Source organism: Hypanus sabinus, chromosome 20 (genome assembly GCF_030144855.1).
Source record: "Hypanus sabinus isolate sHypSab1 chromosome 20, sHypSab1.hap1, whole genome shotgun sequence".
NCBI lineage: Eukaryota > Metazoa > Chordata > Chondrichthyes > Myliobatiformes > Dasyatidae > Hypanus > Hypanus sabinus.
The window spans coordinates 12,393,956-12,406,589 of NC_082725.1; the positions used below are offsets into that span (position 1 = coordinate 12,393,956).

The following is a 12,634-nucleotide window of genomic DNA, read 5'->3' on the forward strand; positions in this document are numbered from 1 at the left end:
TCAGTTTCTTCCAGTCACGTGTAGAGCAGCTGCCACCCAGACAGAAAGCTTTCTATACCGTATCGATAGAAATTGGTAGTTGACGGAGCCAAGCCAAATTTCTGGCAGCATTGAAAGGCAGTTTGTTTATTTATGTATTATTTACTTTTTGTTGCATTCATTTTAATTTTTTTAATGACTCAATTTTACTGTTAAGTAAAAATAAAATATTTTGACTGTATTTCATTTTTAGGGTCCTAGGTGTCATTGAATTGCTTAAGGATATCGAGGGGTCTTAGAAACGTACAGTAGCGCTGAACACAGACTGTTTTAAGCCAGGAGGGGGTGAGGGGGACCTCTTGGCTAGAATGTAGCCAGCTGCCTTTGTTACAGGAGCCACTAAGCTGTGCCAGTGCACACGGAAGAGAGAGACTGTGCGAGAGGAATGAAGATCACGGCAGAGAGACAATTAGGTGTCATTACTGGAGCAATGGGAGATTTGCCCCATTTACCACAACTCATAAAATACAAATTTCCTATCTTTATGAAGCCAGAAGAATTTCAAGTAGCGGTTTCAATTTATTCATCAACAACAAGTCAAGTTTCAGCAGACATTACAAAATCTCCACCAACTAACTGGCATCAGCAGTCAAGCTCTCATTCAAAAGGCAGCAAGTTACTTCTTGCTGGAAGCTATTTGGCACCAACATGCTTGTGAAGAAAAATGGACAGAGACAACTATGTGTTCAAAGTATTGGTAAATCTGACACTTTTGCATCATGTGCATCATCTGAGAAAAACATACAGATAACATCAAGCTCTACACCAATTCGTCCAGTTTCAGGGCTGTAGGCGTTGAGCACGAAATTGGCACGAAGACCATTTTTTGCATAAAAATGTTGTTAAATGTCTCCACTCACCAATGATTTGATGATTACTATTCCAGATGGGTACGCACAACACTGAGTGAATGTGAAAACCAGACATCTGGTCTGCCTGAAAAGTAAACACTCAGTGAAAATATGAGCATCATTAACATTTCATATTTTTCAAGAACATGGAAGGCACTATTTTTAAGAAAATATCATGCTGCATTTATGCTACTTGGTTATTTTAAAATCTCTTTGGATTAGCAAGAACATCTTCATGTTATCTATTGCTACTATGTTTAACTTTTCCTTATCCTCTGTCTATTGAGTATATAATAATAATTTCAAAGCATAATGAATTATTTTTTAGATGCAACTGTTACGCAAACAAATAATGAATATTCCCTAGCATCACCAAAATCACACAGTTTGATGACCAAAGACTTGCTTAGCGGAAAAATATTCAAATGATCAGCTTCCTGTTCCTCTGCAGGAAGTTGTAAAATTAGTCAGCTCCATCATGGGCACAAGCCTACATAGTATCCAAGAGAACTTCAAGGAGTGGTGCCTCAGAAAGGCAGCGTCCATCATACTCAGGCCATGCCCTCCTCTCATTGTTACCATCAGGAAGGAGGTACAGAAGTCTAACGGCAAGCACTCAATGATCAGCTTCTTCCCTTCTGCCATTCGAGTTTTAAATGGACATTGAGCCCATGTACACTACCTCACTGCTTTTTTAAAATTTCTGTTCTTGTACTACTTATTTAATTTAACTATTTAATATACATATGTATACTTACTGAAATTCAGTTCTTTTTATATTTATTATGCATTGTGTTGAACTGCTGCCGCAAAGCTAACAAATTTCACAACATATGCCAGTGATATTAACTCTGATTCTGATTCCAATAGTCTTACACAATATTTAACACTTAAATATTATGATAGACTATGATAGAGTTCCCTATCATAGTCTGATGGGAACTCAGTTTTATTACACAGCTTCAGAAGCTTTATTTCTTTTCTTTTTAAATCTTTTTATTAATTTTAAACAAACATAAATGAAACATGAATACAGGGAGTTTGAAAGTACATAATTAATAGGTTAAGTATATATTCATATAGATGATAATCCATATATAATAACCTCCCAAACTCATAGTAATTACGAAAAAAGGGAGTAAAAAAAGAAGAAAAAAATCCCCAAAAAAGAAGAAAAGGAAAAAAAAACCTAACCAACATGGGCCATTGCATTATGTCAAATATACACAGTAGCGTCAATAACTCCGCACCTCCATCCAAATAATTAAGGATAATAGAAGCAGGGTTTAGGAAAAGTCAGTTTAACTAATACGAAAATGTTGGATAAATGGCCTCCAAGTTTCTTCAAATTTAACTGAAGAATCAAAGACAACACTTCTAATTTTTTCTAAGCTCAAACAAGAGCTAGTTTGAGTAAACCACTGAAATATAGTTGGAGGATTAATTTCTTTCCAGTTCAATAGGATAGATCTTCTAGCCATTAATGTAACAAATGCAATCATCCGCCGGGCTGAGGGGGATAAACAAATATTATCCACCATTGGTAAACCGAAAATTGCAGTAATAGGATGCGGTTGCAATTTGATATTCAGAACAGTTAAAATAATACCGAAAATATCTTTCCAATAATTTTGCAAACAAGGGCAAGACCAAAACATGTGGGTCAATGAAGGTACTTCAGAATGACATCTGTCACAGGTTGGATTAACATGAGAGTAAAATCGAGCAAGTTTATTCTTGGACATGTGAGCCCTATGTACAACCTTAAATTGTATTAGGGCATGTTTAGCACAAATAGAGGAAGAATTGACTAATTGTAAAATTTTCTCCCACTGCGCAGTGGGTATAAGACAATGAAGTTCTTTTTCCCATTCCTTCTTAATTTTTTCTGATACTTCTGGCTGTATTTTCATGATCATATTATAAATGGTGGCTACTAAACCCTTCTGGCAAGGATTCAGAGCTGAAAATTTTTCCGTAATGTCCATTGGACATAATTTTGGAAAAGACTGTAACATATTATTCAAGAAATTTTTCACTGTTTTCAATTTTAGGATCTTCACTTCCTTTTTCTTTATCTAAATTGAATAAACAAATAACTAATCCCATAGTTAAACATACATTGCAAATATGGTTTTAATTTTGTAAATTTTTTGGCTTGAATAAGTTTATCTTATCAAGCCCTATTATATCTAACTTTTTCTTTTGACCCTCTTTTATGGATCAAGCCTTTGTATTATGGAAAACAAAAGGTATAACATGTTTTCGTGATCTATTTTTAGATAATAGTTTTATGTCCTTTGAACAGCTATCTAATAAATATAATTTACCTAAAACTCATTTTTTTAGATATTTGCAAGTTAGAGAAGCTTTATTTCTACTAAAGTTAGAAATGAAGTTTTTCTAGATAGGCAATAAAACTGAGCAGGAGAATAAGAAGATGGTAGAGGTGTCCAGTACAAAATTATTAGGGGGACAGTCATTATCATCATTATGTGCTGCATTGTATGACATGGGCAATCATGGTCTTCTATCTGTCCATGACCATGATTGTTCTTGGCAAATTTTTCTACAGAAGTGGTTTGCCATTGCTTTCCTCTGGGCAGTGTCTTTACAAGATGGGTGACCCCTTCAGAGATTGACTCCCGGGTGTCAGTGGTCACATAACCAGGACTTGTGATATGCACCAGCTGCTCGTACGACCATCCACCAATGGCTTCACATGACCCTGATCGGGGGCTAAGCAGGTGCGGCACCTTGCCCAAGGGTGACCTGCTGGTTAGAGGAGGAAAGAAGCACCTTACACCTCCTTTGGTGGAGACATATCTCCACCCCACCACTAGGTATACAGTAAATCAAATATACACAATCAGGCTTTTTCCACTGAGATTCTGAGAGACTAGTCCTGGAGGTCATAGGTTAAGGGTGAAAGATGAAACATTTAGGGGGAACCTAAGTGGGGACTTCTTCCCTCAGAGTGCGAAGCAAACTGCCCACAGTTGCAGGTTCAATTGTAAGATTTAAGAGAAGTTTGGATAGGTACATGGGTGACAAAGGTATAGAGGACCATGGTCCATTTGTAGGTCAATGGGATTGGACTATCTGGGCCAAGGAGCCTTTATCTTTGCTGTAGTGCTCTATGATTCTAACATGAAGTTTTAATCAAAGATACAAATTCAAATCCTTCCGGAGGTCACCTTCCTTTCCAGAAGGATTATATATAACAAGCTGAATCAAGTTAATATTGTTGTAACCAAAATCAAAACTTGAAGTCTGAAAAGATTATAAATTATTGTCTTAATTCACTTACAAGAAATTAGTTGAACTGTGAAATAAATCCTGTGCACTCCAAAAGTATTTAACCCTTACAGAAATGCATTTATCTGTTGTAAATCGTATATTTACTTTGTTCTTAATCTTCGTGCCAACTATTCTCCATCTTTTTCATTTATTAGCAGTTGGGCTCTGCCACATATCCCTTGCGGCTGGGAGGGCCTTAACCACAGACTGATTAAACAGATCATTTGATTCAGTAATTGGACATTACACTGTGAGTTAGACTGTTTCAGTCCCAATAGTACACAGATTGAATTTTAAATGCACAGAACATAAATATTCTAAACTAAGTAGAATAATTTGGAATGGAATTTTAAAAAAATGGATATTAAGTATTAGGAAAATCTGGAAAATGTTCAAAAAAACTGAAGTGCAGGAGGGATTCAGTGCATCTGTGGAGTGAAATGCACAGACAATATTTGGCTTAGAGTCCTCATTTGGACTGTTCAGGCTGTCCACTTCACTGCATAGATTCTGCCTGATCCGCTGAGTTCCTCCAGCAGTTTATTTTTTGTTGCAGATTTCACCATCTGCAGTCTTTTGTGTCAGTGGTAATTATTCAGGATCTACCAGGAATTCATTACTGCTTCTCTCTCTCTCTCTCTCTCTCTCTCTCTCTCTCTCTCTCTCTTTCTCTGTCTCCTCCTTCATTAAATCTCCCCTCCCTCTGTCCCATCTCCCTCTCCCTCTCTCTCTCCCTCTCTCCCATCTCTCTCCCTCTCCCTCCCATCTCTCTCCCCCTCCATCTCCCATTCCCTCATTCTCCCCTCTCTCTTTTTTCCTCTATCTCTCTTCCTCTCTTCCACTAGACTGAGAGTCCTTACTCCTCAAAAGCATCCCAGCACACTTACCTGGACTCACATCACTGATGCATGTATAAAAGTGCAACTATTATTCATATTGTCAATTTCTCATTGCTAGCAAAGTAAATTTGCAATTTCAATTTACAAACTTCCACTGCAAGCATACAGTACATTAAATCACAAGGTCAGTGCCTGTACTTCCTTATCATTAGCCCAGAATGGGCTACAGTTCAAGCTTCTCTAGATCTTTATATTTTGTCTCAGTAAGAGCCATTCTGCTGTTAGGAAATGTGTTCATTTCTCTTTCCTTATTTCATCAGAGCCATACAGAAGTAACAGCAGTGATGACGGGTCTGTTTCATTGGGAAATATTAGCTCTTTACGTGGATGCTGCCTGACCTGCTGATTTCCTCTAGCAATTAGCAGGCGTTGCTCTGGATTTCCAGTGTATCCTGTGTTTTACAAAAGTAACTGTTTACCTTCTATTTACACCCTAAAATTATAAAAATACTTAGTGTAGAGTGAAGTAACTTGAAGACATTGCCTGCTATGGAGCTCGATTGCTTAAACATTGCTTTATTTTTATGTCAAATTAACAGGAAGCTATTCTTGTTCCTTGGTTGAAGAAACAATATTGGCCAGGGTTCAAAATTCCTAATATCCCTTTGGAATGATAAAAAAAAAAACCTTAGTTCAACTGCTCATTCAATACTACGACAGCATCCACTCCGGACTTGGAGGCGAGTGGTCCCAGGTTTGAATCTGGGCTGGATCTTTGCATGCTTTCCATCCATGCTGGGTTGAGCATCGAGCTCACAACTCAGCTTCGTAAAAAAGACAAAAATGCTACAGTTGCCGCCTAGTGCGCCACAGGGCACGGAGAGGAACAACTACCTCAGCTAATAAGACACAATCCCTTCAATATTGCACTTAAGTGAACAGGACTTTGACCCACAAATTTCTGCCAAAAAAGCATTAACCATCTGAAGCAATTGAACATTTGGTTTCTATCATGAGAATGGTTGTCTTACTTGGTGATGGACTGAAAGAAAATAAGTTTTCTCACATTTCCTGTTATCATGAAGTCACTTTACTGAGAGCAACCAATGGACTAAGGTGAACTGCAATTGCCTTAACTCAGGGAATGACTGACCAAGATAATAGCTCTCATTTGTAGAAATGGTCATCTTTCTTAAATTGGAAACTGAACGCAGAACAGTACAGTACAGACCCTTCAGCCCACTATGTTGTGCCAACGTTTTAAACTACTGTAAGGTCAATCTAACACTTTCTCCAAAAATAGTCCTCGATTTTTCGATCATCTGTGTGCCTATCCAAGAGTTTCTTAAATACCCTTAATGTATCTGCCTCTACCACCAACCCTGGCAGGGCTTTCCACACACTCACTACTCTCTGTGCAAAGAACTTACCTCTGACCTCCCACCTATACCTTCCTCCAATCTCTTTAAAATTATAAGCACAAGAAACTCTGCAGATGCTGTAAATCCAAAGCAAGATTTACAAAATGCTGGAGGAACTCAGCAGGTCAGGCAGCCTCCTTGGAAGTGAATAAACAGTCAACACTTCTGACCGAAATACTTCTTCAGGACTTTAAGATTATGTTCTTTTGTGTTTGCCATTTCCATTCTGGGAAAACATCTCTGTCTATTCACTCAATCTATGCCTCTTATCATCTTGTACCTCTCTATCATATCACCTCTCATCCTTCTTCTCCCCAAAGATTAAAGCCCTAGCTTGCTCAACCCATCCTCAGAAGGCATGCTCTCTAATCCAGGCAGCATCCTGGGAACTCTTCTCTGCACCCTCTCGAAAGCTTCCACATCCTTCTTATTATCTTTTCTATAATGAGGCGACCAGAGCCGAACACAATATTCCAGGTGAAACACAATGCTGGGGGATCTCAACAGGACAGACAGCATCAGTGGAAAGGAATCATGCTTTCCAGTCTCGATGAAAGGTCTCAACGTTGTTTAAAAGGTTCCCTGCTTTGCTGAGGTCCTCCAGCATTTTGTATATGTTATACTGGATGTCCAGCGTCTACAGAAGCTCTTATGTTTGCGACATTCCGAGTGTGGTCTAACCAGGGTATTATAAAGATGCAGCATTACCTCACGGCTTTTGAACTCAATCCTCCATATAATGAAGGCCAATACTCCACATGCCTTCTTAAACACCCTGGCAACTTACACAGTGACTTTGAGGTAACATAAGGCTTATTTTTTAACTTACTCCAAAACAACCTGACCAAATAGGACCCTTGCATTCAAAAATAAAAATGACAATGCTTCAGTCAGCAACTGTGGTGAAAATAACAAAGGTAACATTTCAGGAGAGTGGCCTAGGATTCAAACACTGGCCACTCTAGTTAGTGCATTACACTATTAGACCATGAATGAATCCAATACACTCAGTGGCCACTTCATTAGATATCCCTGCTTGTTAATGCAAATATCTATTCAGCCAATCATATGGCCGCAACTCAATGCATTAAGGCATGCAGACATGGTGAAGAGGTTCAGTTGTCATTCAGACCAGACATCAGAAAGGGGGAGGAAATATAATCTAAATGACTTCGACTGTGGAATGCTGTTGGTGCCAGACAGGGTGGTTTGAGTATCTCAGAAACTGCTGATCTCCTGGGATTTCCATGCACAACACTCTCTAAAAGCAGGGGTTCCCAAACTGGAGCTAATGAACCGCTGGATTAATGGTATTGGTCAACCGTATGAGAAAGGTTGGGAACCCCTGCATTATAGTTACAGAGAAACAAAAACATTCCAGTGAGAGGCAGTTCTGTGGGCAAAAATGCCTCGATAATGAGAGAGTCAGAGGAAAATGGTCAGGCTGGTTTAAGCTGACAGGAAGGTGACAGTAACTCGAATAACTGCTCATCACTACAGCAATGTGCAGAAGAGCATCTCTGAATGCGCAACACATCGAACCTTGAAATGGACAGGCTCAGCAGCAGTTGACCATGAATATTCACTCAGTGGCCACTTTATTAGTAACAGGAGGCACCTAATAAAGTGGGCATTGAATGTATATTGGGGTCAGTAACCTACCAAACAACAGCTACACAATCCAAATAATGACTGCAGCTAAGCCATCTGCACTGAAGTATTTAATGAAAGACATGTGCTTTACCCGTGATAATTTTGAGGTGAAATCCTTCCTTTAACAGAAAGGAAATGAATGGCTGTCATCCTTCATAATAATGACTGAGTAATGAAATCGTATCCTCCATAATGCTTTGTGTTCCTGTGATTTTGTTGGAAGGTCAAAAAGCACGCAGACGTTTTTGATCTTTATTTTTTTTCTAAAGGAGAAATTTATGGGGATAATTTTCTAAATACATAGGAATCTGACCCTCCACTAAGACGAGTGGAGAAGTTATGATGTGATGCCTGCAGGTTTTCCAATCATGGCAGAAGGCCGGTCTGTTCTTAGCAATCTCTACTCTTTCTCTCAGCAGATTTTCCTTTTCTGATCGTATCACAGAGCTATATGGTCAGTGAGATCAGTAATTCTATTACAGGAACACAATAATGTTAAACGTTTATGTACACAATATTGGTGTGCAGCTTAAAGTTTCTTTCTGGCTGAGCCACTGGAGCTGACAGTAAGGTTTTAATCACAGACACAGCATCTGTTTTAATATTACATAGATTTTTCTTCATTTGCGGTAGTCAGGTCTCAGAAGGGTTGTAAAACCTGGCACCAGAGTTTCGAGCAGGAATTGGGACACAGCTACTGACATCTCCCTTTGTGATGACTGCTGCATCTCCTGCGATTGCGGAAGCTGCGGTCTGATCAATGTGGCACGTCTATAAATTAAACTCCGCACTCTCGTGGCACCCAAGATGGGCGAGGAGGTTCAGCTTTACATTAAGCAAATGTGAAAATCCGAAACTAAGCCTTTAAACACTGAATGCTGATAAACCACTGTTACGACGGTGACCTGATTTATTTTTCTCTTTGTAGTTCTTTCCGGGTACAAATTGTTCTGCACATAATAAAACAACATGTCAAATACATTTACTTGTACACAATATTTCAGTGCTGAACATCTGGTAGATGCTTTCAAAGCACATTGATTCATTGTAAGGGGAGATTCATTCCTTAGCTATTAATTTCTAGATTTACAGTTGCGCCCTGACTGACTCAGGCTCTGTAGCTTTTACGGCAGAATGTACATTTAAACTTTGAAATTCAGCGACACAGACAATGCTGCTTTGGTGCCATCACATTGTCTCCTTTTATGCTTTTAGCTAATCCTTAAGCTGGCTCTCACATTAGAATGAGTCAACCTGCCACTGAATAACTTTCCGATTAGGAAGAAAATATAGATTTACAAAAGTTCTTGAAAATTAAACCTTACAAGTTGTGCATTATTCAGAAGAAAGACATAAGACACAGGAGCAGAATTAGGTCATTAAACCCATTGAATCTGCTCCACCATTCCATCATGGCTGATTTATTATCCTCTTACCTTCTCCCTGTAAACTTTGACACCCTTGTTCATTAAATATACGTTGCTCCCACCACTTTAAATATACCAAATGTCTTGGCCTCCACAGCCATCTGTGGCAATGAATTCCACAGATTCACCACTCTTCGGCTTAAGAAATTCCTCCTCACCTCTATTCTAAAGGGACACCCTTGTATTGAGGCTATGCCGTCTAGTCCTAGATTCTCTATGATAAAAAACATTATCATAAGGATATACTTTACCTACATATCCCACAGCTGGCTGGCATAATTCGAGTTGATCGTCAACAGGATTCTCTACGATAAGAAACATCATCTCCACCTCATATTCATAAGGATATACTTTACCTACAAATCCCTCAGCTGGCTGGTATAATTCAAGTTGATGGTCAACAGGAAAGAGGCTCTTTCTGTCTCACTCTGTCCTTTTACTGACTTTTCACCAAAATTACGACATCCAATCTGGGGGACCTCAACCCAATTAAAATACCAGGGATTCATAAGGGTATGGAAGCTTCTAAAAAAATGGATGTGAATGGTACTCTCTGGCATTAATAAACAACCAGAAGCAACCTGTGATAAGGAAAATATATGCCATAAATTGTTATGCCTAAGTTACTGGATGACGTGTGACCAACCGATTTGTAGAATATCTTGTGCTTAACCATCACCGAATTTCTTACAAGTATAGCACGGTGAGCTATAAAACTAGGGGTGTACGGTAGAAAAGTAGTTAGTGTAATGCTTCACAGCACCAGTGATTCGTGATCAATTCCTGCTGCTGTCTGTAAGGAGTTTGTACGTTCTCCCCGAGACCAAATGGGTTTCTCCTGGGTAATCTGATTTCCTCCCACATTCCAAAGGCACGCGGGTTAGAGTCAGTAAACTGTGGATATGCTACCTTGGCACTGGAAGAGTGGCAATGCCTGACTCCAGCATATCCTTGGACTGGGTCTTTCGTTAACACAGATGATGCATTTCATTGAATGTTTCTATGTTTTGATGTACATACGACAAATAAAGATAAAAAGATTAATTTTATTTAAATAAAGCTAATCTTAATCTTAAATTCCTCAATTAATATTAAATCTAGTAATTTATATCAGAAATATCCTTCTAACACTGTGATTATTAATGACGACCAATAAACTTCTCAGGAATACAAGATGATTGATTAAATGTGCGGAATCTCATTCCTTCAGGTGGTAAAGTGTCATGAAGCTTCCATAAATGAAACACATTTAGTTTTAAATTTGCTCCTTAATTTTCTTCCCTTTGCTTCTGCCTATGTATGATCTGACAATGAATTCTCTCACTGTTTCCCTCAATACAAAGACACAGGATGAAATCGAAGTAAATTCTTGCTCCTGCAAACTCCAGCCTACTGCAATAAATGACCAAAAGTATTACCACTTGGTAACTCATTACCAGCTTTCAGATCGCCTGCAGGTTGAATGATTTTGTCAATTTCATAAAAGGAGTTTTATTCAATTCTGAGATTAGCATCTAAATTTTCAACCTTCCATGGCCAGACACATTTTCTGTCATATTATCCCGAAAGTGCAGACCTAAATGGAACTCGGTCATCACCAATTGAACATCATCACACCCATTGCCGTCCTAAGAGCATTGCAAATATGGACAGAAGTTCAAACTGAAAAAAAACTAAACTACCAAGCACAACAAAATAAAATGTTGTCTATGTTTGTAGAATGAATTATTTAGTTTTATTAATGGTGTAACATATATACAAGGCTTCTCCCAACTGTTAAGCTGAAAGGTTCCAATTTTTATACATGGCATTGAAACAACAGTCTCTATCAGCCTACCTGACTCCTGCCATCTTTTATCTTTGCAATGACTATCATGCTGTTATATAGTTACTGGGTGTCAACTTCTCTGAGGATCTCTTCTGGACCTAAAATCTCGATGCAATTACAAAGAAGGCACAACAAGAGATTTGGTGTGGCACCAAACACACTTGCAAACTTCCGCAGATGTACTGTGAAGAGCATTCTAACTGGCTGCATCACTGGGAGGTGGGGGAGGAGGGGTGGACAGGATCAAAGTAAGCTGCAGAAAGTTCTAAACTCAGTCAGATCCGTCATGGGCAGTAGACTCTTTAGCACCCAGGATTTCAAGGAGCGGTGCCTCAAAAAAGGCAGCATCCATCGTTAAGGGCCCCCATCACCCAGGAGATGTCCCCTTCTCGTTGCTGCCATCAGGGAGGAGGTACAGGAGCCAGAAGGCACACACTCAATGACTCAGGGACAGCTTTTTCCCCTCTGCCATCTGATTTCTGAATAGACGTTGAACGCACAAACACCACCTCACTACTTTTTTTCTCCTTTTGCACTATTTATTTACCTTTTTAAAATAATTTAGTATTTATGTATTGCAACGTACTGCTGCCACATCAACAAATTTCACAACATATGCCAGTGACATTAAATCTGATTCTGATATATTAAAAACCTACCTACAAATATCAATTAATCATATTCATAATAAGCAGATAAATGATCAGTTGGTAATGTAGTATTGAACCTCACACTCAGTTAATTAGCAAGAATTAAAAAATCAATACATTCTGATCGTATTAATGAAATGCTAGAGAGATAAATACTGATAATTTTCTGAATGTACGTCATTGGGAAATATAATACCTTAGCATCAATGTTCTCTAAGAAATATTTTGGCGTGTATTGTACAGTGCAAAGGTCTTAGTCACATATATGTAGGTAGGGGTAAGACTTTTGCACAGAACTGTATTTGTCAATGTGGAGCAGAGAGTGAGTTTGTTAATCTGGCAGGAGTAAAGGATATTGGGAATGGTGAGGGCGGAGCGCCGTGGGAGGGGTGTGGGACAGGTGGCAGAGAAGGAGTGCCTGGTGTGTGGGGGGAGGGTGTCATGGATGCAGACACACCGAGCTCTGAGACACCAGGTTAGGTTATTTGATTCCAAACAATTGATTTATTGATCATTACTGTATGCCTCTCTGGTCCTTCCCACTCTCTCCCCTCTCCTTTCCCCTTTTCCCAACCATGATTCCCCTCTCCCTGCCTCCTTCCCACTCTCAGTCCACAACAGAGACC

At 39.1% G+C, this 12,634-nt stretch overlaps 1 protein-coding gene across 2 annotated transcripts in view; it reads right to left on the reverse strand.

Moving 5' to 3' along the window:
- LOC132378296 (dual 3',5'-cyclic-AMP and -GMP phosphodiesterase 11A-like) overlaps positions 1-12,634 on the reverse strand; it is a 266,270-nt gene that overhangs the window by 138,040 nt on the left and 115,596 nt on the right. For both annotated transcript variants that reach the window (XM_059945103.1, XM_059945102.1), the window contains one exon: positions 900-975. In XM_059945103.1, the coding sequence (XP_059801086.1) occupies positions 900-975 (76 nt within the window). The remainder of the gene's footprint in view (positions 1-899; positions 976-12,634) is intronic.